The following is a 27,819-nucleotide window of genomic DNA, read 5'->3' as shown; positions in this document are numbered from 1 at the left end:
TAAAAACTCGAATAATTTTATTTGAGCCATTAGATATTTATGAAAGTATAAAATAAATAAATGAACGCTATCTATCCAAAGAAGGGACCCGGGTATCCATACCCATATCCAAATCCACCAAATGGAGGATAACCATAACCATATCCACCGAATGGGTAGCCATAAAAAGGTCTGTAGAAATATGGTCGGTAAAATGGGAAGAATCTCTTATTTCTAGCACTTTCTTCTCCTGCTATTTCTGATCCATGAGCACCGTCCTTGAAATTAGCAAAACTAGACTGCTGAAAACTGGACTGAGTGGGTTCTTCTATGGGCTTTCCTGCTGTATTTAGAATTATAGCCAAAAAAAAGGTCTGAAAAAAGCAAATAAATTTTTGCTAAATGAGAAAGACAAATGCTGCGACGTGAAATTACACATAAATAGGTAAGACAGACTAAATAGTAGCAATAAATTAACATTCAATAAAAATTTGAAATAAATGTAGACTAGGTGGATCTAGGGGTTGGGTGGGCGTGGAGAGTCTCCCACCCCAAAGTTCTAAGGTGTCAGTGTTGTGCTCCGACACTTTGGAATTTAGCTTATGTTTTTAGTTTAATTTAGCTGATGTGTCTGTATTTTTCGGCTCACTGGAGGACTTTGTTGTCATATTCTTTTTATGTAATAAGAAACCCCATATTGCTGATAAAAAATTCTTTAAATTAATTTTCAATAACCACAAATAAAATCCCGAAATAAGGTGATTTACATTAACTAAAGATGACTGTTTCATAATTTTCTTCATTTAGTAAAACAAACCCTAGAAAAGGAGGGAGTCCGGCCAAAAAGAGGAGACCAAATGAAATTGAAGCTTTTTAAGTTAGTCTTAAGTCAGAGATAATAAAGGGTCTTCACTCCATTTCCTATCTTAAGGGGGGACGCCAGTCCAAAGCCGTTTTGGCCGATTCGAGCCCTTTTCCTGGTCGGCAAAAAGGCTCAAACACAAAGGTATCAGATTTCACACAGACTTGAGTAAACAAACACGAAGAGGGCGACTTCCAGGGGTTCCTTACGCTTTTGAACAAAAGGAAGCCGCTTTTGAACAACTGACCGCTTTTGAACAAAAGGAAGCGTTAACCCCCTCAGCATAATTTATGCGCACACATCCCTTTGATTCCAAGTATTTTAGGCTCTTTGTCCGGTGATAAGCAATTTGAAACGTTGGTATGTAAAGTATTTGAAGGAACTGCAGTCAGCAAGTGTTTTTTTTATAAAAATATGATGCTACCGCTTCAATAGAATATTTTTCGCTGCATTTTTAAGCACCAATTACGACAATATTGACTGCAGCGATCTTGCAGGCAAACCCAAAATAGGTTTTCGAGTTTTTTTGGGAATTTCAGGAAAAATAGGCGTCGGATTTAGCATTTTGTTAATTCAAAATGTTCACCTGATTCTGTTCTATTAGAAAAGACTGAGACCACCTAACTGCCTCAACTATTAATGTCAGACAAACTCAAAACACTTACTATGGGAGAGATAGGAAGGTCGCTTCAAGTATGGTCGCCCCTTAAGCATTATGATAATATACTTTTTTTTAAAATACTTTTTGAAAAAGAAAAAATGTTTGTGACGATGGCGTTACATAGTTGGTTATCCCAAGTCAATTCTTGGAACTATTTTTGGATTGAGATAACGAAAAACCATGCTTCGCTAGTTTTTATATATTTCCTTATTTATTTCTCTGCTTTCATATTCATGAATAAAAAGTAAACGTCGAAAAAGCTTGATGCTAGGCAACGAAATGCCAAGACAAGACCAAAATTATATCTAGAAGAAGGAGTAATTTTGCAGAAGATCCATTTTTGGACGCCATTTTGATGCACAGTGCAGCATCCCTTTTTAAACATACATGCAGTCTTGTAATTTTTTTGAAGAAAAAAGTAGTTTTTAAGGGAAAAATTATTATTTTTAACATCGAAGAGTCTTAATAAAAGCTTAAACTTCGGCGCATAAATGACTGAAATGAAAGTAAAGCGATTTCAAAATCTCGAAACCTATCGAAGTATCCAAATAATTTTTTAGATGACGCCCCTCTTCGAAAAATTAAGAGAGAAAAACGGTTTAATTTACATAAAGCAGTGGAACACAATTTGTATTGAAATGATGTTTGAAACAGGAGGATTTTGGTCTTATTTTATTAATTTATATTTTTCTAAATATTTTTCTTGCGTAATTATATCAGCTTGTTTTTTTGCTAAATTCAAAAATAATAAAATTTAATTGGTCTTTTGCCACCTGTAGGCTGTAGGTAAATACAGCCTATTTAAATAAGTTTACAAAGGTTTTTACAAAGTAAAAACCGTATCGTTTTTTTTGTATTAATTTTTTTTTAAGTAAAAAACTTATACAAAATATCAGTATTTTTGTTTCTATTGAGACTCTTGGAACCTGTTTTTGCTTGTCTAAGAAAGACAAAACTTGCTGTTATAGGCTGCATCGTTATTGTCAGGACAGAGCAGACATACTAGTAACGAAAAGAAGTGACTCTTTTGGGCTCTGGAGTCAATAGGCTAGGAAGCGTCAGGGTTCAGTTAGCTTTGTTAATTACCTAGAAAAGTCTTCTATGAGTGTCACTCTGTTACACACAGTGGAAAAATAAATAAATTAGACAATGGCTCCAAGCACAAAATACGAAGGAGGCGTTGTTAAAACCAGGTTTCTTGCACGATTTTGAGCTTCCACACATAAATCGGGGTGTTCCCATTTGAGCGCTTTCCCATTTGAGCGCCACGGAATTTTGTTCCCATTTGAGCGCCACGGAGTACCATTTGAGCGCCAAACCCAAAATTGTGATTTTGCGGTGGATGAAGCGTGGTTTGCTGCCACATTGACCTGTACAAATATTTATTGCCACGAAGACAACGAACAAAACTGAGGATTTTATTGGGTCAATGGTTGTGAAATAACTCTGTACTGAGAGTTAAGAAGCTAAACGTTTGTTAAGCTTGTGAAGAATATAAGTGAAGATTTTACGCACGTTCATAGGGTAAGAACTGATTGCCGCTGAAGAAGGCTTGCTCGTCAAGTCGAAATATTCGGCTCTTTTTTTAGAGTTATTTCACAACGATCGTTTAGAAATGGAACGAAATCACCCAAAAATCGTGCCAAAAACGGATAATTCAAATTAATATATTGGTAAAAATACAAACAAAAACTGCTAATATCACACATCCGGCGAAATGTTATGTGCGACACCCAAGAGAAGCTCGTCTGCTGTTCGAGTTCCAGCCCTGTACTCCGTCGACAGCTTTTCGAGTCGTTAGTTAATCCATTCATAATTAATGTTAGTACGATGGATGACATGACCCAGGAGTAGCTGTGTCCTTGCAGAATCGACGACAGCTTGTTCTTCCTTCAGGAAAGAGATAAACTGCCACAAGTTCGGGTGGTAGCGACCGACTCTTCGGTTAAACCGCATGTGCCATGATTCGAGGTCGTTGTTTGTCCTTCGCTGGATGCCGTAGACTGACCAGAAATGAGGAGGACATTGGTCGAACCACTGACGGCTGAAGTAAGTGACAAACGGACGAGCCGAAGGCCAGGTACGAACGATGTGAGAAATGATTGGACCAGAATTGATTCTGACGATCGCTGGAGGTAGGAACGCCAGAGCCAGAAGCTTTCGAACGTAGAGGTTGAAGTCTGCATCGGTCATGTACAGCTCAGGGACTGAGTGACGCCCCAAGTTTCTGATTACTGCTTGGCAAAAGTGGAAGTAACACCCACGGTGCTTGGCGGCCGGAAAAACTTGCTTCACGGATGTCAGCAGACCGGTCTCAAAATCAGAGACGACGGTCGTCGGGCGAAGTGTCACTCCTTTCATCGCAGCCTGTAGGATCAGCTCGCTGAAGACGTCGTTGTAAAGCTGCGCAGACTTGCTCTCCATGAGCACGAAGACAGCGGGAAGTTGCTTGTCGCCGAAGAAAACGTGAACGGTGAACAACTGGCCGAATGGGGAAGGAGCTGAGTCGAAGGTGCCGTCCATATACCATTCCGGGCTTCGTTCAAGCAGACTTAACGACTCGTCGGTTGCAAAGCAAATCGCAGCGTTATTTTGAAGCTGAAAGAGGAGGAATCTCTGGTTTGCAGACGTCTCACTGAAAGCCTGGGGCAAGGGCGTCGGTACGGATATAGTATCAGCGGGCAGTGGTGGTATCAGCTTGTTTCGTGATCTGTACATGGACGACTTTACGTGCTTATAGGGTAACTGAGGCAAAGCACTCAGCCCACTGGCAGCAGCACTTGCGACCTGGCCGTCGTAGATAGCGGGAATCGGACGAGTAGTACGGGCTGACTCGCTTCGAAGGTCTGACCGGAATTTGTACTGCTGGGTCTGCAGAGGATCAGCGCTGTGGTCGTGCGTACCAACTGAAACTGGTGAGCCGTCGCTGGAATCAGTGTGTAACCGCCCGAGACATCCCTTCTTCATGCATCTCCAGCTCTTCTTTCTTCCTCCAGAAATCGGCTTATCGAATCTGTAGACGAAACCGTCGTGTTCTAGCAGTTGTTTATTCTTGGAGCTCTTCATTGTCAAACTGACTTATTAATACTAACCATAAATATTGTTACTGGCATCATTAAATACTTGTTATAAGAGGGTAAAAAAATATGCTCCCACACTAAATCCTATTGCATTTTGTGGGTAAACGGTTGTGCAATCGCTTACGCAATTAGGTCACCTGACCTAATTATCTGGCGCTCAAATGGGACACAACTGAACTAATTAAAATACGGCGCGCAAATAGGAAATTCCCATTTGCGCGCCATGGCGCTCAAATGGGAAAGCGCTCAAATGGGATACACCCCATAAATCTAACTATTAGACTACTTCCTAGCGCCCTTTTTTATTTGAATGCATTTCTGGTAATAACCTATATATTTTATACTTAATTCTTTTTTTTAAGGATTTGGGGTTGAAGTTTCATATTTGAATAAGAATGGGAAAGTACAAATTCAAGGAGACTTCGTTGGAAGAGAAAGATGCGACGGTACACCAAATGAAAGAGTGGTGTAGAGCCCTTCTGGGAGATCTGTTCTCTTTTTACTGTTCTATCTGCAATACACCGCTAGTCTGCCATAAGGGCTCCTACGCTTTACTGCAGCACGCCAGAACTGCTGAACATAAGAATCTACCAAACAGTTCGTGGTAATGAACTTTAAGTGAACAGCGACCCGGCTCAATGGTAACCGGAACTTTAAAAAACGGAATTTTGATACAAATAGATACATCCAAACAATTAAATTTTGATTTAGATTTTAAATATATAAGTTTCATCAAGTTTGATCATATCTATTAAAAGTTACGCGCCTGAGAAAAAAAGGGGAAAAGACCCCCTAAAAGCTATAGAAACTTAATGAATATCACACCATCATATTCAGCGTATCAGAAAACACTTCTGAAGAGGTTTCAAGCTCCTATGTATAAAAATGTGGACTTTTGCATTTTTTGCCAGAAGAAAGATCACGGATGCGTGTTTTTTTCTTTTATTTTTTTTTCTTTTTTCTTTTCCTCTGTTGACCCAGTGGTCCTAGAATATCGTAGGAGGGCTCATTGGAACAGAAATTAAAAGTTCTAGTGCCCTTTTTAAGTAACCAAAAAAATGGAGGGAAACTAGGCCCCCTCCCACGCTCATTTTGTTCGCAAAGTCACCCAATTAAAATTTTGAGATAGCCATTTTGTTCAGCATAGTCGAAAATTTAATAAATATGTCTTTTAGGATGACTTAATCCCCCGTAGTTATGAACTTTCCCCATTGCTTACATATTGTATTGGTGATTGGGTAGTATACAGACATTTTCAGGAAGGATTTTTTTTCTGGTGGTGGGGGGGGCTGTAGGAGGGGGTTACCCGGGAGAATTTTTCCGTGAAAAATGTTTCTTTGGGGTAAGGGACATTTCTATGAATGATGCGACGGATTTCCAAGCATTATTTAAAAAATGATCAGAAATTAAATTTAAAAAAACAAGTTTTTCAACTGAAAGTAAGAAGCAACATTAGAACTTAAAACAAATAAAAATTATTACGCATACGACGGGGTTCGCCCCTAAGTCATTACCTCAATCTTTACGCTACAGTTTTTTTTAGTGCTTTCAAAAGAGCTATATATTATAATTAAACGTAATAACATATACGTAATAAAAAAAAAACAATAAAAAAAACAAGCGATACAGCTCAATAGTAATCGAAACTTTTAAAAACGGAATTTTGATATCAATAAATATATCAAAAGGATGGGCTTATAGTGCTGATTCTAAATATATAAATTTTTTTAAGTTTAGTATTACTCATCAAAGGCTACGAGCCTGAGAAAATTTACCGGATTTTTTAAAGAGGGGGGAAACATCCCCTACAAGTGAAAGAATTTTATGAAAATCACACCGTCAGATTCAGTGTATCAGAAAACCCTATTACATACGTTTCAAGCTCATATCTGCAAAAATCTCCAACTTTGTATTTTTTGCCAGAAGAAAAATATACGAATATAGAAGTTTGTTACGTAAGTTAATTTTTAAATTACGTCAGAACCAAATTTAGAGACAGCCATTTAGCAAAAGAAAAGTAAAATTTTCATGAAAATTTTGTTTACTTATTCAGTGATCATGAGCCAAAATAAAAGCTGCATTAATTAAAAAAGATCAGAAACTAAATAAAAAAAACAAGTTTTTTTAATTGAAAGCTAGCAGAAACACTAAACCCTAAAAAAACCAAGAACTGTTCCGTGTATGAATGGAGGTGTTCCCTTTTCAATGCCTCGCTCTTTAAGCTTAAGTTAGACTATTTCTCACAACTCCAATTTATAAAAAACTAAAAAACTTTAGCATAAAGAGAGAGGCATTGAGGAGGGGGCAGCCCCTTTCATATACGGAATAATTTCTGTTCGTTTTAAGTTTTAATGTCGCTCCTTACTTTCAGTTTAAAAAACTTGTTTTTTTTATTTAATATCACCATAAAGCTAACACCAAATCAGCTTCGTCTCTCGGTAGCATCTTCCATGGAGAGTGGTGAACTGGCAAAACTGCCAATACACCTAGGTTCTTATGTATTGCGGAATGAAAAAATGGTTGCAGAAATAAAATGGGCTCTGAAGATGATTGAGTCTGACTATTCCGGGAAATCTGCAGACGGAATAGCAGATGTATTTGGACAATGTCCAGAGATACAGTGTTCAAAAATTTCGCCTTTGGGCGAATTAAGTTCACTTATTTTTTAACCGATGTTCTTGGAACTCATTTCCTAAAGATGACCCTTGAATGAAGTCGGTAACAGTTATTAATGTTGTCAAGTTCCACAAAACCCCAAATTCAGAAAGTAAGAAAGAGCTTCAAATGAGGAACCGATTCTGGTTCAAAAAGATTAAACAAGTGGTAAAAAGACATCTGAAAACTGAGTTTATTGGACATGCCACACATCATGACTTGAAGTCAGAAACAGTCAGAACAATCGTTGACAGTGGTTTATCTACCTCTAAACTACTAGCGTTAGGTTTTGACGGTCCGAACGTGAAAAAAAACTTTTCCAACTGAATGACTGTGAAAAACGTGGATTGAGAGGTAGCGAAGGTCTCCTTGGTATTGGTACCTACAAGATACAATTAGTACTCTATTCTTTCCGCAAGGGTTTGCAGGAAACTGGCTAGAATTGTTCCAATCTGATCATCAAACTGAACTACTTTTTTAGTGGCTGGCCGTCTAGACAAGAGAACTACAGGAAGATTCAAGAAAAAACAGGCGTTCCTAAGTCTCGCTTTTTAAATAGGTACCCACCAGAAGGTTAACAATAGGACCTGCCGCTTCGAGGCTATGGGAACAGATGCCAGCTATGTTTCAGTACTGTGTTTTCTATATTCCATTGAAAAACCACAGTCTTATGAAATCAAATGCGTTCAAAGAGATCATCCGGCTGATCAAACAACCAACCATGAAAATGTCAGTTTGTTGTTGAGAGTTCGAACCTCTTCACACACTTCACCAAAATTTTCAACGGGAAGAGCCCCTAGAGCATGAACTCTATACGGAGCTGAATCTCCTGGTCTTGACACTGGCTGGACAAGTTTTAAAAGCCGAAGCGACTGAAAGACTTAGGGATGAACTAACGCTTAAGCCATTCGAAGATGGAAAGAGCTCTATGCCACCGCTACAGACAGTTGTGAGTGACAAGATATTTGACTGTCCTGAGTCAGTAGACGAGCTTCCAAAACCCACGTTCATGCAGCGTGTTCAGAAGTATTATTCTGCGGCCGCGAGTTATATGTCCTTAAGCAAGTACTCGGCGGAGAATTTTTGCAATTGTTTAAAGCGTTAACTTTTCTTAATCCCTATGAAGTTTCACAGTCATTTTATACTCAGAGTTGATTATATGTTTCCAGGAAGTTACCGATCTTGACGCAAAAGGACATGCTAGTTGGTGAGTTTAAGCTAGTCATCTGGAATTCCACCGGAGCCAGGAAGGATCGACGACAAGTGAAACAACGTGATCCACAGAGGAAAATATCCAAACTTGTCTGAAGTCGTAAAAAGTGCTTTGACCATCTCCCACAGATCTGCCAGCATTAAGCGGGATTTCTTCCTTTATGGAAGAGTTCTCAACGAAGAAAGAGCTTTGATGAATGAGGGAACTTTGAATGCAAAACTATTTGTAATAGATGGGTTGGGCAGATTTGGAGGACGTGTGCAAGATGTTGTTATCACTGAAGACTTGATAAATCTGGCCAAATCCGTTAGAAATAGCAATGATTTGTATTTACAGCAGGAAAAAGCCTTGAAAGAAAAAACTGAAAAAGAGTGGCAGGATTTGGAGGCAAGAGAATGGCTGTGATGACAGCAGCTCGATGAAACCTCTTTGAAAATACAGACAAAAGAGACTCTTGAAAAATTATTCAAAGAAAAAAAAAGAAGTGTTTGGTTCCAAGGAAGAGGCTGCAGACGGGTTTCTGAAGGAAGCTCATAACAAGATGAAAAAAGGCATTGAAAAGAAGAACATGGTTGAGATACAGCTAGCATAGGCCATGATAGATGGGACTCTGTTGATGCTTACTGAACAAAAAAAGGTAGTTGCTACTCTTGAAACCGCCCAGCAGCAGTTAGAGTAAAAGAAACAGTTGCTGATCACATCTCTGTTCCAGCAGAAGGCAGTGCAAAAATTAAAAGCAAATAGGTTATGTCTTCTAGTTACCGTGCCCTTATTTCTTTTATCATTTTTTTGTATCTGATTTTTGTATTCGAAAGTAAAGCGTTCAGAAAAAAAAGAAGAAAAAAGCTCTTCCAGTGGCAAGATGACTCTCAGGTGGTCTGTTTCTTAATTATTACTTGGCCACTGATCATGGAGATATGTCTGCATATGATCATTCCCGTTTTTTTCCTTAGTCAAGTGTCGTTTCCTATTGTGTCACTGCTTTTTTTTAAAGGCATTCTTAAAACTGAGTTTTGGGGTCGCTTTTACGTCCAGAATGGTCCCTTAAGAGGTCCCTTTTTTACCATAAAGAGGTCCCTAAGTCCCTGTTTTTAGCAGCTTGAACCTGTGGCATCCCTGAAATAAGCTCAAAATATTGAGGTCTGGGTAGCTATAGAATAGCATAGTCTAGTAAAGCTTATTTGGCACAAAAGAAAACTCACATGGCCATGGCCAAAAAAAAGAAATGCATTCAAATACAATTAAAAGATTCAATTTAAAGTTTTGAACAAAACGAATAAAACAAGATATTATAACACCATTCAAGAACACTAATACAAAAAAAAACAAGTCATCATATGACACCCTTACGGTGGGTCATATCCACAAGAATAAATTGCGCTAGATTCCTAATACTAATAAAGCACCCCAATTTCAAAAAATTTTCCATCCAAAACTCTTCCCCCTCACCCACATCAAAAATCTCTTTTTTAAGTTTCTTAGCCATTAAAACTTCCCCAGAAAATACAACAAATTTTCTTCCCACTGTCCACAAATCGGGCAACTCCTATAGCCCGCTTCGTATTGACTTAAAGTGCCTTTTATAGTAAGTTAGAAAAATTGGGCCCGATACTACAATTTGAGGCCTTACGATCCCCTCCACTTACAACTGATCCAAAAACTCCTCCTCGAGGTGACACTTTTGTGAACACTAAAGAGTATAAGAAAACACCTTTGATAGATCTGTGTCGTGTATTGTGGCACATCAATGGCATGAGCCAGAGCTCTGTTGGGGTGTGATATCTTTAGTTAACTAAAAAAGAATACTGAGTGTTGCATGTATTTTCAAATATTACTACCCTAAATATCCTGCGACAACTAGTTCATACAATGATCCCAAAGCAAAATAAACCCTAAAAAACTATTAAGCAGAGTATCACGGGTTTCGACTATATTAACAAAAAAAAACAAGTTTGTTTAACTGAAAGTAAGGAGCGACATTAAAACTTAAAACGAACAGGAATTATTCCTTATATGACAGGGGCTGTTCCCTCCTCAACGCCTCGCTCTTTACGCTAAAGTTTTTTATTGTTTTAAAAAATAAAGCTGTGAGACAGAGTCAAACTTTAGCGTAAAGAGCGAGGCGTTGAGGAGGAGACAGGCCCTTGCAGATACGGAATAACTTCAGTTCGTTTTAAGTTTTAATGTCGCTCCTTACGTTCAGTTAAAAAAACTTGTTTTTTTTTAGTTAATTTCTGAACATTTTTGAATTAATACAGCTTTGATTTTGGCTCACCGTACATGAAATTAAAACGGAATTCGCATATTAATTTTACTTTTTTCTGGCCAAATGATTTTCTCGGAATTTTGTTTTGACATAAATAAAGAATTAGTTTACGCAATCAACTTATACATCCGTAAGTTCTAATAATATATACTACGGAGTTTACCCCTTATTCAATGCATCGCTTTTTAAACTAAATTTTTAATTGTGTTTGAATCACAAAACCCTGAATCACACCGACAGGTTAATTATAATCTTTAGTTTTTTTTAAAGCACTACAAAAAAACTTTAGCTTAAAGAGCGAGGTATTGACTAGGGGGCGAACCCTCTCATACACGTAATAATTTATGTTGGTTTTAAGTTTTAATGTTGGTCCTTATTTTCAGTTGAAAAAAAACTTTTTGTTTAAATTTCTGATCGTTTTTTTAATAATGCTGGGAAAAATTTTGCTTCCCCCAAGGAAATATCCTTCATGGAAAGATCCTCCCCCATAACCCCTACTCCAACCCCGACCCCCCCCCCTACTAGAAAATATTCCTCCTGAAAACACCTGTATACTTCCCAATAACCAATACTATATGTAAACAATGGGCAAAGTTTATAACTTGCAGCCCTTCCCCCGGGGTCTGTGGGAGATTAAGTCATCCTCAAAGACATACTGAGTAGATTGTCGACTATGCTGAACAAAATGGCAATCTCAAAATTTTGATTGGGTGATTTGGAGAAAAAAATGAGCGTTGGAGGGGGCCAAGTTGCCCTCCAATTTTTTTGGTCACTTAAAAAGGACACTAGAACTCTTAATTTCCGTTAGAGTGAGCCCTCTCACAATATTCTAGGATTAATGAATTGGTTCGATCACCCCTGGGGAAAAAAAATCAATAAAAAATAAAAAAATAAAAAAAGAACACGCATCCGTGATCTTTCTTCTGGCATAAAATACAAAAATCCACATTTTTGCAGATAGGAGCTTGAAACCTCTATAGTAGGGTTTTCTGATACTTTGAATCTGATGGTGTGATTTTCATAAGAGTTCTATGACTTTTAGGGGTTGTTTCCCTCTTTTTTTGAAAATAAGGCATATTTTCTCAGGCACGTATCTTTTAGTGCGTAGTACTAAACTTGATAAAACTTATATATTTGAAATCAGCATAAAAATTTGATTCTTTTGATGTACCTATTGGTATCACAATTCCGTTTTTTAGAGTTTCGGTTACTGTTGAGCCGGGTCGCTCCTTACTTACAGTTCGTTACCCCGAACTGTTTGACATGTCTCAGAAAAGAATAGGCTTCAGACTTTTGTGTTTTTGTTGACTGTGGCTTGAAACCTCCACTTCCAGATTTTTTCATGTGTTTAATTTTAGTGTGTAATTTTATTGTTTGTTGTTTTTTTTTTTAGAGTTTTTGTTTCACCTTTCTCTATAACTATACAAATTTTTTGACACAAATAACTTGCAATATATCGAAAATTAATAAACATTACACGCTTGAAATCACCATAAAACCATTCTTATACTAGTATCGAAATTCTTTTCTTCTAGAGTATCGGTTTGACACAGTCCGGTCTTTATTAGCCATTTATTGCCAAGAACGTTAGAAAGAGTAGAGATTTGAGGGGGTGGTAACTCCTTCTTGACAACAACTCTATATGTGAGAACTCTATAACAGAATTAAATTCAAAATAATTTATTCGGAACTTCTGTATTAGCCAGTAGACACTCGAAAAGTTTACTCATAAATTTACTCTGATTTCTCAGGAGACAAACCGGTTACATAGCCACAAAAATCATTTAATTTGCAACGTATAGTGATAAAAGATAGTGTCTGACCATGGATGTTCAAATTAAGATTTGGGATTTGCCGATGACTGAAGAAGAGGATTTTTCCAGGATAAAAGGTTCCACAAAATGGAGGAATAAAGGGCACCGAGGCACAGCCCGCCATCATTTAAAATAATATTTAGCGGAGCATATGTGACGGGCGGCAGTAACGGCAGAAGCCATAGCGTAATTCAATGCGATTCTTAGTGAAAATAAAAGAAAACAAGTGTTTTTTTTTAACTGAAAGTAAGGAGTGACATTGTAACTTAAAACGAACAGAAATTATTCCGTATATGAAAGGGGCTGTACCCTCCTCAACAGGTCACTCTTTACGCTAAAGTTTGACTCTGTCTTACAACATTATTTTTAAAACAATAAAAACTTTAGCGCAAAGAGCGAGGCGTTGAAGAGGGAACAGCCCCTTTCATATACGGAATAATTTCTGTTCGTTTTAAGATTCAACGTCACGCTTCAATGAACGTTTTTGAGTTAATGCAGCTTTTATTTTGCTCACCGTACATGAATACTTAAAACAAAATTTGTATATTAATTTTACTTTTTTTTGGTTAAATGGCTTTCTCGAAATTTTGTTCTGACGTAATTTACGAATTAACTTACGTAACGACGCTTAAGTTCGAATTTTGTTTGAATCACAAACCTCTGAATTACAAAGGCCGTTTAATTAGAACAGATGGCTCTTTTGAAAGTACTTAAAAAAAACTATAGCGTAAAGAGCGAGGTATTGACTTAGGGGCGAAACCCCTCATATACGTAATAATTTCTGTTCGTTTTAAGTTTTAGTGTTCCTTCTTGCTTTTAGTAATTCCGTAATTCAGGTAATTTAATTTCTGATTGTTTTCAAATAATGCCGGAAAATCCGGCGCCCCCTTCATAGAAATGTCCCTTACCCCAATGAAACATCCTCCACCGAAAGATTCTCCCGCGTATTTCCCCTTCTTCAACCTTCTCCCCTACCAGAAAAAATCCTTTCTGAAAACGTCTGTATACTTCCGATACTATATGTAAACAATGGGCAAAGCTTATAACTTGCAACCCTTCCCCCGGGAACTCTGGGGGATTAATTCATCCTCAAAGACATATATATTACATCTTCAACTACACTGAACAAAATTTATACCTCAAAATTTTAATTGGGTGACTTCGGGAAAAAAATAAGCGTGGGAGGGGGCCAAGTTGCCCACCGATTTTTTTGGTCACTTAAAAAGCGCACTAGAAATTTTAATTTCTGTTCAAATGAGCCATCTTATGACACTATAGAACTAATGGATCGATACGATCGATACGGGGAAATAAAAAAACAAAAAACAAAAAAAAACACGCATCCGTGATCTTTCTTCAGACAAAAAATACAAAATTCTACATTTTTGCAGATAGGAGCTTGAAACTTCTACAGGAGGGTTTTCTGATACGCTGTATCTGATGGTGCGATTTTCATTAAATTTATATAACTCTTAGGGGGTGTTTACCCCTTTTTTCGAAAATAAGGCAAATTTTCTCAGGCGATATACTTTTGATGGGTAAGACTAAACTTGATGTAACTTGTATATTTAAAATCAGCATAAAATTCTGATTCTTTTTATATATCTATTGGCATCAAAATTCTGTTTTTTAGAGTTTCGGTTAGTATTGAGCCGGGTCGCTCCTTACTTACATTTCGTTACCACGAACTGTTTGATTTTTTGCGTTCTGGGCGCATAATTCTAAGTTTTAGTTCCCATAATTTTGTCAATAAAGTATTATATTCTCATCATATTTTTGTATACGTCATTAAGATTAATCTAACATCACTTCTCGAGTGTGCACTGGCTAACCATTACTTCATAAAAAAATAAGAGTGACGTTAATTATTTATAAGATGGAAATTCAGAATTCGTTTCTTTAGTTACTTACACTAGTTATTACAACTCTATGCCTATTCCTTTAACCACAGAGCTTTCAGTGGCTGTACATGCATCAATAACTGGATAGAATAGTTAGCTTCCATCAGCTGTACCAACATATAGCCAAGGTATACTAGGGTATGTTAATAAAGAATGATGTAGAAAAGGACTTACAGACTGCAGAAGCATTTCTTTTTTTCACTTTTGTTTCACACGATTTATTTTTTAGGACAAAATTTTTTAGAAAAAAGAAAAAAATGTAGGATGCATTTTAGACGAGATTTGTTCTTCGGACATCATTATTGGGTTTTTAAATTTTGTAAATTTATGCTCCAATATTTGTTCTGCATCGTTGCATCGTTTAGCATTAGTAGCAGAAATTAAAGAACATTTGCAGCAACTGCTAGATTTAGCATCTTCTTATCAAACAGTTCGTGGTAACGAACTGTAAGTAAGGAGCGACCCGGCTCAATGGTAACCGAAACTCTAGAAAACGGGTTTTTGATACCAATAGATATATCAAAAGAATCAGATTTCAATGCTGATTTCAAATATATAATTTTCAACAAGTTTAGAGCTACCCATCAAAAGTTACGTGCCAGAGAAAGTTTGGCTGATTTTCGAAAAAAGGGGGAAACATCCCCTAAAAGTTATAGAACCTTAATGAAAATCACACCATCATATTCAGCGTATCCGAGAACCCAACTGTAGAGGTTTCAAGCTCCTATCTACAAAAATGTGGAATTTTGCATTTTTGCCAGAAGAAAGATCACGGATGCGTGTTTGTTTGTTTTTTTTTTTTTTTTTTTTTTTTTTTCCCAGGGGTGTACGTTACCACCCATTTGTACAATAATAACTTGGGAGGGGTCATTGTAACGTAAAATAAAAGTTATATTTCCAATTTTAATTTAACAAAAAAAAATGGAGGGCAACTAGGCCCCCACCCACGCTCATTTTTTTCCCAAATGTCACCCGATCAAAATTTTGAGATAGCCATTTTGTTCAGCATGGTCGAAAATATGATAAAAATGTGTTTTAGGATGACTTGATCCCCCAAAGTCCTCAGGGGGAGGGCTGAAAGTTATGAACTTTGCTCAATGTTAACATATAGTATTGGTTATTGGGAAGTATACAGACTTTTTCAGAGGGGATTTTTTCTGGTAGGTGGGGGAAGGAGAGGGTCGGGGGCTATCTGGCAGGAACTTTCCATGACGGAAGGTGTCATGGGGGAAGGGAAATTGCCAGGAAGGGGGCGCCGGACTTGCCAGCATTATTTATTGGTTATTGGGAAGTATACAACAGTAGAATAGATCTATGCAGTTCTATGGCCCCCCCGTACCAAACAGGTTTTTCTAGTAGTTGCAGGTCATCACACTCTTTGCCAGGGGAATGACACTATTTCAAAGTTCACTGTCTTTTTGGTGATAAACTCAAAAAACCAGCACGTCTAGTTTAAGTGTTATGAAATTATTTTTGTATATATTTAGGTTCCATATTTGATTCTCCATCAGTTTCGAATCGTTTATATTCGAGATAGCATTTTTTGTAATTACACGTGTCTTGTTTCGTTGATATGCTATTACTTTTTGTATATACAAAAAGGGGTAATGAGATATGCGAGCATTTGCAAAAAAGGGGTAATTAATGTTGAAAAGGATAATTACTTCTTTAGTTTACGAGATTTGCGAATTTTTTGCGAAAAGATCTCAGTTACATACGGATTCAGTTACACGGGGATTAGTTAAATGGGATCAAGTTGCATGAGGGGTTCAGTAGCACGAGGGGTTCAGTTGTATGGAGGAGTTCAGAAGCTTGGGATTCAGTTACATGGGGATCGATGGTCGTTATAATACACAAGTTCTATTTGAACGGTGTTGTGAGATCCCCTACCACACCCCCAACCGAAAAAATACTTTTCAGACAATCAACTTCAGACTAACTTTTTTTTGAAGGGGGAGGGAGGGATTTTTTTCCGTGGAGATGGAGGCCAGATTTACTGGCATTATTTAGAAAACGATAATGCAATAAATTAAAAAAAGTTTTTTCAACTGAAAGTAAGGAGCAAAATTAAAAAACTTAGAACGAAGAGAATTATTACGTATACGAAGGGGATCCCCCCCCTTTGGGGTTAATCTAGGTTCACTTAGACGCACCTTATACTTCTAGACCTTTATGTTCCTTCCTGTACTTTTCTGGACCTTTACGTTCCTTCCGGTGCTATGGGTCACTCACCTATTACTATGAACGGTATTAGTAGGTTTTTTTGAAAAACTTGGCTCACATTGCCTATTCAAAGGTAGTGTGCAATTGAAACTGTACTAGACGGGTTTCTGCAAAGTGTTATGGGCTTCCTTGAAAAAATACCAGTTAAAAAAAATAAATAAACACGTATCCATGATCTTTCTTCTGGCAAAAAAAATACAAAGTACAATCAAAACTGGTCAAACGTGTTAATAACCTGTAAGTTATAGCTATCTGATAACTCGTTCAGTATCGTATGTATTATTAGTGGTATCAATGGTATTTCATTTGCGTAAAGCTATCTCGATTCGCCAAAACTTTTATCATTCGCATAAAACTAACTCAATTTGCAAAAAAGGTATTCCATTTGCGTAAATTCTTGATTTTTTGTCGTGCTACTTAGATAATAAAGGAACATTTGGTTTTCTTTCCTAATTTAGTGTGTTTTCTTAAGAAAATGATCCATTGTTAACAAATTTAGCCTTAGCTAGTTAAAACCGCACATAAAATCTTTATTTTTTGTCGTGCTAATTAGATAATAAATGAACATTTGGTTTTTCTTTCCTAATTTAGTGTGTTTTCTTAGTAAAATGATCCATCGTTAACAAATTTAGCCTTAGCTAGTTAAAACTGTACATAAACTCTTGATTTTTTGTCGTGTTACTTAGATAATAAAGGAACATTTGGTTTTCTTTCCTAATTTAGTGTTAAACTAGTGATTATTTGTCGTGTTACTTAGATAATAAAGGAACATTTGGTTTTCTTTCCTAATTTAGTGTGTTTTCTTAAGAAAATGATCCATCGTTAACAAATTTAGCCTTAGCTAGTTAAAACTGAACATAAACTCTTGATTTTTTGTCGTGTTACTTAGATAATAAAGGAACATTTGGTTTTCTTTCCTAATTTAGTGTGTTTTCTTAAGAAAATGATCTATAGTTAACAAATTTAGCCTTAGCTAGTTAAAAATGTTAATAAATTATTGATTTTTTGTCGTGTTACTTAGATAATAAAATAACATTTGGTTTTCTTTCCTAATTTAGTGTGTTTTCTTAAGAAAATGATCCATTGTTAACAAATTTAGCCTTAGCTAGTTAAAACTGAGAATAAATTCTTGATTTTTTGTCGTGTTACATAGATAATAAAGGAACATTTGGTTTTCTTTCCTAATTTAGTGTGTTTTCTTAAGAAAATGATCCATTGTTAACAAATTTAACCTTAGCTAGTTAAAACCGCACATAAACTCTTGATTTTTTGTCGTGATACTTAGATAATAAAGGAACATTTGGTTTTCTTTCCTAATTTAGTGTGTTTTCTTAGGAAAATGATCCATCGTTAACAAATTTAGCCTTAGCTAGTTAAAACTGAACATAAACTCTTGATTTTTTGTCGTGATACTTAGATAATAAAGGAACATTTGGTTTTCTTTCCTAATTTAGTGTTAAAATCGTGATTTTTTATCGTGTTACTTAGATAATAAAGGAACATTTGGTTTTCTTTCCTAATTTAGTGTGTTTTCTTAAGAAAATGATCCATCGTTAACAAATTTAGCCTTAGCTAGTTAAAACTGCACATAAACTCTTTATTTTTTGTCGTGTTACTTAGATAATAAAGGAACATTTGGTTTTCTTTCCTAATTTAGTGTGTTTTCTTAAGAAAATGATCCATCGTTAACAAATTTAGCCTTATCTAGTTAAAACTGTGCATAAACTCTTTATTTTTTGTCGTGTTACTTAGATAATAAAGGAACATTTTGTTTTCTTTCCTAATTTAGTGTGTTTTCTTAAGAAAATGACCCATCTTTAACAAATTTAGCATGAGCTAGTTAAAACTGTTCATAATCTCTTGATTTTTTGTCGTGCTTATTAGATAATAAAGGAACATTTTTTTTTATTTTCAAAATTATAGTTTTTTCTTACGAAAATGGCACATCTTAAAAAAATTTAGACTTAGATACTTAAAACTGCACAAAAAAATTTGATTTTTTGTTGTGTTTTTTAGGTAATAAAGGAACATTTGGTTTTCTTTCCTATTTTTGAGTTTATTCTTAAGAAAATGATCCATCGTTAACAAATTTAGCCTTAGCTACTTAAAACTATGCATAAATTCTTGATTTTTTGTCGTGTTACTTATGTAATAATAAAGGAACATTTGATTTTCTTTCCTAATTTAGTGTGTTTTCTTAAGAAAATGATCCATCGTTAACAAATTTAGCCTTAGCTAGTTAAAACTGTGCATAAATTCTTGATGTTTTGTCGTGTTGCTTAGGTAATAAAGGAACATTTAGTATATTTTTTAAATTTATTTTTGTTTAAGAAAATGCCCCATTATTGTTTTCACGAGTTAGATAAACTATGTAGAAATTAATTTCAAGAAATTATGAAAAAATTCTCAGTAAGTAAATATTTCTTTCTTGAAGTCAACTCTTGGATACACAGTACAGAAATTTCATTCAAGAAATTATGACAATATGTTTAAGTAAGTAACAATCTCTTTATTGATTCAGCATCTTGTATATACAGTACAGATACTTCATTAAATAAATTATGAAAAAAATCGCAAGTAAGTAACTTTTTTTCTCTTTATCACAAACAATTTTCACTTAGCTCCATGATGTAGAAATTTAATTCAAGAAATTATGAAAAAATTCTCAGTAAGTAACAATTTCTTTCTTGAAGTCAAGTCTTAGATACACAATAAGGAAATTTCATTCAAGAAATTATGAAATTATTTGTAAGTAAGTAACAATCTCTTTATTTATTTCACCTCTTGAATATACAGTACAGATACTTCATTCAAGAAACGTGATTAAACACGTTTTTTGAAACTACATGCTATTTGCATGCCTTTCCTTGGCACCTTTCCAAATGAGCGGGGATTCCCCACCGCTTCCTACACATTGCAAAAAGTGAGCAGTACGAAAACTCCACGTTTTCAACCAGACTGGTTTTTGGTTTTTTAGACAACACGAGAGACATGCAAAGTCGACATAGCTTTATTTCATTTTTTAAAATTCAAGAAATTATGAAAAAATTCTCATCAAGTAACAATTTCTTTCTTGAAGTCAACTCATGTTTAGAAATTTAATTCAAGAAATTATGAAAAAATTCTCAGTAAGTAACAATTTCTTTCTTGAAGTCAACTCTTGGATACACAATACGGGAATTTCACTCAAGAAATTATGAAAAAAAATTGTAACTAAGTAGCAAATTCTTTATTGAATTCACTTGTTGAATAAACAAAAAGACATTTCATTCAAGAAATTATGACAAAATTCTAAGTAAGTAACAAACTCTTTATTGTTTTCACGAGTTAGATATACGATGTAGAAATTAAATTCAATAAATTATGAAAAAATTCTAACTAAGTAGAAAATTATTTCTTGAATTCACCTGTTGGATAAACAAAAAGAAATTTAGTTCAAGAAATTATGACAAAATTATAAGTAAGTAACAAACTCTTTATTGTTTTCACGAGTTAGATAAATGATGTAGAAATTAATTTCAAGAAATTATGAAAAAATTCTCAGTCAGTAACCATTTCTTTCTTGAAGTCAACTCTTGGATACACAGTACAGAAATTTCATTCAAGAAATTATGAAAATATTTTTAAGTAAGTAAAAAACTCTTTATTGATTCCACCTCTTGGATATACAGTACATATACTTCATTCAAGAAATTATGAAAAAAAATCACAAGAAAGTAAGTAACATTTTTTTTCTCTGTCAACTCTTAGATACACAATACGGAAATTAAATTCAAGAAATTATGAAAGTATTTGTAAGTAAGTAACAGTCTCTTTATTGATTTCTTCTCTTGAATATACAGTACAGATACTTCATTCAAGAAACGTGATTAAACACGTTTTGAAACTACATGCTATTTGCATGCCTTTGCTTGGCACCTTTCCAAATGAACGGGGATTCCCCACTGCTTCCTACACATTGCAAAAAGTGAGCAGTACAAAAACTCCACGTTTTCAACCAGACTTGGTTTTTTAGACAACACCCCCACAGAGATGACACACACAATATGGAAATTACAGTCAAGAAATTATAAAAAAAAATCTGTGTAATTAAGTAACAAGCTCTTTATTGATTTCACCTCTTGAATATACAGTAAATATACTTCATTGAAGAAAACGTGATTAAACACGTTTTGAAACTAAATACTATTTGTATGCCTTTCCTTGGCACCTTTCCAAACGAGCGGGGATTCCCACTGGTTCCTACACATTGCAAAAAGTGAGCAGTACGAAAACTCCACGTTTTCAACCAGACTGGTTTTTTAGGGACCAATCAGGAGAGATATGCAAAGTCGACATAGCTTTATTTCATTTTTTTTAAGGCTCATTTAGCCGAGGTTCCGTGCGCGCGCGTACCCTCGTCTAAATGAACCTTAAAAAAAATGAAATAAAGCTATGTCGACTTTGCATATCTCTCCTGATTGATCCCTAAAAAACCAGTCTGGTTGAAAACGTGGAGTTTTCGTACTGCTCACTTTTTGCAATGTGTAGGAACCAGTGGAGAATCCCCGCTCGTTTGTAAAGGTGTCAAGGAAAGGCATACACATATCATGTTGGTTCAAACCTTGTTTAATCACGTTTTCTTGACTGAAGTATCTGTACTGTATAATCAAGATGAGAAATCCCTAAGGAGCTTGGTAATTAAGTAAAAAGATTTTTTTTTATAATTTCTTTTATTAAAGTTAAAGCTTGTGTGTCCTCTCTGTGGGTGTGTTGTCTAAAAAACCAGTCTGGTTGAAAACGTGGAGTTTTCGTACTGCTCACTTTTTGCAATGTGTAGGAAGCAGTGGGGAATCCCCGTTCATTTGGAAAGGTGCCAAGCAATGGTATGCAAATAGCATGTAGTTTCAAAACGTGTTTAATCATGTTTCTTGAATGAAGTATCTGTACTGTATATTCAAGAGAAGAAATCAATAAAGAGACTGTTACTTACATACAAATACTTTCATAATTTCTTGAATTTAATTTCCGTATTGTGTATCTAAGAGTTGACAGAGAAAAAAATGTTACTTACTTACTTGCGATTTTTTTTCATAATTTCTTGAATGAAGTATCTGTACTGTATATCCAAGAGGTGGAATCAATAAAGAGTTTTTTACTTACTTACAAATATTTTCATAATTTCTTGAATGAAATTTCCGTACTGTGTATCCAAGAGTTGACTTCAAGAAAGAAATGGTTACTTTTTGAGAATTTTTTCATAATTTCTTGAAATTAATTTCTACATCATTTATCTAACTCGTGAAAACAATAAAGAGTTTGTTACTTACTTAGAATTTTGTCATAATTTCTTGAACGAAATGTCTTTTTGTTTATCAAACAGGTGAATTCAATAAAGAATTTAATACTTAGTTAAAATTTTTTAATAATTTATTGAATTTAATTTCTACATCGTATATCTAACTCTTGAAAACAATAAAGAGTTTGTTACTTACTTAGAATTTTGTCATAATTTCTTGAATGAAATGTCTTTTTGTTTATTCAACAAGTGAATTCAAGAAAGAATTTGCTACTTAGTTACAATTTTTTTTCATAATTTCTTGAGTGAAATTCCCGTATTGTGTATCCAAGAGTTGTCTTCAAGAAAGAAATTGTTACTTACTGAGAATTTTTTCATAATTTCTTGAATTAAATTTCTACACACGAGTTGACTTCAAGAAAGAAATTGTTACTTGCTGAGAATTTTTTCATAATTTCTTGAATTTTAAAAAATGAAATAAAGCTATGTCGACTTTGCATGTCTCTCGTGTTGTCTAAAAAACCAAAAACCAGTCTGGTTGAAAACGTGGAGTTTTCGTACTGCTCACTTTTTGCAATGTGTAGGAAGCGGTGGGGAATCCCCGCTCATTTGGAAAGGTGCCAAGGAAAGGCATGCAAATAGCATGTAGTTTCAAAAAACGTGTTTAATCACGTTTCTTGAATGAAGTATCTGTACTGTGTATTCAAGAGGTGAAATCAATAAATAGATTGTTACTTACTTACAAATACTTTCATAATTTCTTGAATGAAATTTCCGTATTGTGTATCTAAGACTTGACTTCAAGAAAGAAATTGTTACTTACTGAGAATTTTTTCATAATTTCTTGAATTAAATTTCTACATCATGGAGCTAAGTGAAAATTGTTTGTGATAAAGAGAAAAAAGTTACTTACTTGCTATTTTTTTCATAATTTCTTTAATGAAGTATCTGTACTGTATATTCAAGAGGTGTAATAAATAAAGAGATTGTTACTTACTTACAAATATTTTCATAATTTCTTGAATGAAATTTCTGTAGTGTGTATCCAAGAGTTGACTTCAAGAAAGAAATGGTTACTTACTTAGAATTTTTTCATAATTTCTTGAAATTAATTTCTACATATTTTATATAACTCGTGAAAACAATAATGGGGCATTTTCTTAAACAAAAATAAATTTAAAAAAAATACTAAATGTTACTTTATTACCTAAGCAACACGACAAAAAATCAAGAATTTATGCACAGTTTTAACTAGCTAAGGCTAAATTTGTTAAAGATGGATCATTTTCTTAATAAAACACACTAAATTAGGAAAGAAAATCAAATGTTCCTTTATTATTACCTAAGTAACACGACAAAAAATCAAGAATTTATGCATAGTTTTAAGTAGCTAAGGCTAAATTTGTTAACGATGGATCATTTTCTTAAGAAAACACACTAAATTAGGAAAGAATACCAAATGTACCTTTATTACCTAAGAAACACGACAAAAAATCAAGAGTTTATGTGCAGTTTTTACTAGCTAAGGCTAAATTTGTTAAAGATGGGCCACTTTCTTAAGAAAAAACTCAAAATTAGAAAAGAATACCAAATTTTCATTTATTAACTAAGTAACACGACAAAAAATCAAGAATTTATGCACAGTTTTAACTAGCTAAGGCTAAATTTGTTAACGATGGATCATTTTCTTGAGAAAACACACTAAATTAGGAAAGAAAACCAAATGTTCCTTTATTATCTAAGTAACACGACAAAAAATTAAGAGTTTATGCACAGTTTTAACTAGCTAAGGCTAAATTTGTTAACGATGGATCATTTTCTTAAGAAAACACACTAAATTAGGAAAGAAAACCAAATGTTCCTTTATTATCTAAGTAACACGACAAAAAATAAAGAGTTTATGTGCAGTTTTAACTAGCTAAGGCTAAATTTGTTAAAGATGGATCATTTTCTTAATAAAACACACTAAATTAGGAAAGAAAACCATATGTTACTTTATTATCTAATTAACACGACAAAAAATCACGAGTTTAACACTAAATTAGGAAAGAAAACCAAATGTTCCTTTATTATCTAAGTAACACGACAAAAAATCAAGAGTTTATGTACAGTTTTAACTAGCTAAGGCTAAATTTGTTAACGATGGATCATTTTCCTAAGAAAAAACATTAAATTAGGAAAGAAAACCAAATGTTCCTTTATTATCTAAGTAGCACGACAAAAAATCAAGAGTTTATGTGCGGTTTTAACTAGCTAAGGTTAAATTTGTTAACGATGGATAATTTTCTTAAGAAAAGACACTAAATTAGGAAAGAAAACCAAATGTTCCTTTATTATCTAAGTAACACGACAAAAAATCAAGAATTTATGCACAGTTTTAACTAGCTAAGGGTAAATTTGTTAACAATGGATCATTTTCTTAAGAAAACACACTAAATTAGGAAAGAAAACCAAATGTTCGTTTATTATCTAAGTAACACGATAAAAAATCAAGAAATTATGCACAGTTTTAACTAGCTAAGGCTAAATTTTTTAACGATAGATCATTTTCTTAAGAAAACACACTAAATTAGGAAAGAAAACCAAATGTTCCTTTATTATCTAAGTAACACGACAAAAAATCAAGAGTTTATGTGCAGTTTTAACTAGCTAAGGCTAAATTTGTTAACGATTGATCATTTTCTTAAGAAAACACACTAAATTAGGAAAGAAAACCAAATGGTCCTTTATTATCTAAGTAACACGACAAAAAATAACGAGTTTAACACTAAATTAGGAAAGAAAACCAAATGTTCCTTTATTATCTAAGTAACACGACAAAAAATCAAGAGTTTATGTGTAGTTTTAACTAGCTAAGGCTAAATTTGTTAACGATTGATCATTTTCCTAAGAAAATACACTAAATTAGGAAAGAAAACCAACTGTTCCTTTATTATCTTAGTATCACGACAAAAAATCAAGAGTTTATGTGCTGTTTTAACTAGCTAAGGCTAAATTTGTTAACAATGGATCATTTTCTTAAGAAAACACACTAAATTAGGAAAGAATACCAAATGTTCCTTTATTATCTAAGTAGCACGACAAAAAATCAAGAATTTACGCAAATGGAATACCTTTTTTGCAAATTGAGTTAGTTTTATGCGAATGATAAAAGTTTTGGCGAATCGAGATAGCTTTACGCAAATGAAATACCATTGATACCACTAATAATACATGCGATACTGAACGAGTTATCAGATAGCTATAACTTACAGGTTATTAACACGTTTGACCAGTTTTTATTGTAATTTGTATTTTTTTTGCCAGAATAAAGATAATGGATACGTTTTTATTTATTTTTTTTAACTGGTATTTTTTCAAGGAAGCCCATAACACTTTGCAGAAACCCGTCTAGTACAGTTTCAATTGCACACTACCTTTGAATAGGCAATGTGAGCCAAGTTTTTCAAAAAAACCTACTAATACCGTTCACAGTAATAGGTGAGTGACCCATAGCACCGGAAGGAACGTAAAGGTCCAGAAAAGTACAGGAAGGAACATAACGGTATAGAAGTATAAGGTGCGTCTAAGTTAACATATTTTAACCCCCCAGGGGGGGGGGATCCCCTTCGTATACGTAATAATTCTCTTCGTTCTAAGTTTTTTAATTTTGCTCCTTACTTTCAGTTGAAAAAACTTTTTTTAATTTATTGCATTATCGTTTTCTAAATAATGCCAGTAAATCTGGCCTCCATCTCCACGGAAAAATCCCTCCCTCCCCCTTCAAAAAAAAGTTAGTCTGAAGTTGATTGTCTGAAAAGTATTTTTTCGGTTGGGGGTGTGGTAGGGATCTCACAACACCGTTCAAATAGAACTTGTGTATTATAACGACCATCGATCCCCATGTAACTGAATCCCAAGCTTCTGAACTCCTCCATACAACTGAACCCCTCGTGCTACTGAACCCCTCATGCAACTTGATCCCATTTAACTAATCCCCGTGTAACTGAATCCGTATGTAACTGAGATCTTTTCGCAAAAAATTCGCAAATCTCGTAAACTAAAGAAGTAATTATCCTTTTCAACATTAATTACCCCTTTTTTGCAAATGCTCGCATATCTCATTACCCCTTTTTGTATATACAAAAAGTAATAGCATATCAACGAAACAAGACACGTGTAATTACAAAAAATGCTATCTCGAGTATAAACGATTCGAAACTGATGGAGAATCAAATATGGAACCTAAATATATACAAAAATAATTGCATAACTATGAAACAAGACGTGCTGGTTTTTGGGCTTATCACCAAAAAGGCAGTGAACTTTGAAATCGCGTCATTCCCCTGGCAAAGAGTGTGTTGACCTGTAACTACTTGAAAAACCTGTTTGTACGGAGGGGCCATAGAACTGCATAGATCTATTCTACTTACAACCATTTTCAGGAAGGATTTTTTCTGGAGGGGAGGGGGGCTAGAGGAGGGGGTTACTCTGGAGAATATTTCCGTGGGGGATGTTTCTTTGGGGTAAGGGACATTTCTATGAAGGGGGCGCCGGGTTTCCAAGCATTATTTAAGAAACGATCAGAAATTAAATAAAAAAAAACAAGTTTTTTCAACTCAAATGTAAGAAGGAATATTAGAACTTAAAACGAACAGAAATTATAACGTATGTGAGGGGTTCTCCCCCAAGTCAATACCTCGCTCTTTACGCTACAGTTTTTTTTAGTGCTTTCAAAAGAGCTATCTATTCTAATTAAACGGCCTTTGTGATTCAGGGGTTTGTGAATCAAAATTTTTTTAACTTTTAACGTAAAGAGCGTGGTATTGACTAAGGGAGAACCCCTTCATATAAGTAATAACATATACGTAATAAAAAAAAACAATAAAAAAACAAGCGATACGGCTCAATAGTAATCGAAACTTTTAAAAACGAAATTTTGATGTCAATAAATGTATCAAAAGAATGTGTTTATAATCCTGATCCTAAATATATAAATTTTATTAAGTTTAGTATTACTCATCAAAGGCTACGAGCCTGAGAAAATTTACTCGATTTTTTAAGAAGGGGGGAAACATCCCCTACAAGTGAAAGGATTTTAATGAGAATCACAACATCAGATTCAGCGTATCAGAAGACACTATTACATAGGTTTCAAGCTCATATCTGCAAAAATCTGCGACTTTGTATTTTTTGCCAGAAGAAAAATATACGAATATAGAAGTTAGTGACGTAATTTAATTTGTAAAGACATACATTTATAAAAATAAAATTAAAATTTTTATGAAAATAAAAGATGAATTAACTAAAAAACGATCAGAAATTAAATAAAAAAAAACAAGTTTTTTACACTGAAAGTAAGGAGCGACATTAAAACATAAAATGCACAGAAACTATTCTGTATGTAAAAGGGGCTCTCCCCTCCTCAACGCCTCACTCTTTACGCTAAAGTTTGACTCTGTCTCGCAATTTTATTTTTTAAAATAATAAAAACTTTAGCGTAAAGAGCGAGGCGTTGAGGAGGGGACAGCCCCTTTCATATACAGAATAATTTCTGTTCGTTTTAAGTTTTAATGTCGCTCCTTACTTTCAGTTTAAAAAACTTGTTTTTTTTTATTTAATTTTAAGAATAAAAAACGAGTATTAAACGATCAGAAGTCGGTGATTATGGTTTTTAGGAAAAGCGGAGAACAAATAAATTCGCGGTGTCAAAGTATCACCTTACTTCCTCTTAATTCATAATCGAGATATTTTGGAACTCTGAAAGAAGCAAAGAGCTACAGTTGGGATGAAAAGATTAGGAAACTTACAAAAATTTTCACCAAGTTCATCTTTTCCATACCTTTGTAACAGTAAAACTGGTTGAGCCAAAAATGTGCGGGTATATTATAATAAGGATTAGTCTTAA

At 34.4% G+C, this 27,819-nt stretch overlaps 1 protein-coding gene across 1 annotated transcript; it reads right to left on the bottom strand.

Moving 5' to 3' along the window:
• On the bottom strand, positions 1–27,819 carry LOC148957059 (uncharacterized). The gene is made up of 2 exons (XM_089097471.1): positions 27,722–27,819; positions 1–353 (listed from the first exon to the last, which is right to left on the bottom strand). The coding sequence occupies exons 1-2, from the start codon at positions 27,749–27,751 to the stop codon at positions 72–74; spliced, it is 312 nt and encodes a 103-aa protein (XP_088953597.1). The 5' UTR covers positions 27,752–27,819; the 3' UTR covers positions 1–71.

This window comes from Artemia sp. Qi Xiang Cuo, chromosome 1 (assembly GCF_049724085.1).
Source record: "Artemia sp. Qi Xiang Cuo chromosome 1, ASM4972408v1, whole genome shotgun sequence".
In the NCBI taxonomy this organism is placed as follows: domain Eukaryota; kingdom Metazoa; phylum Arthropoda; class Branchiopoda; order Anostraca; family Artemiidae; genus Artemia; species Artemia sp. Qi Xiang Cuo.
This window is presented reverse-complemented; position numbering and strand designations above follow the sequence as displayed.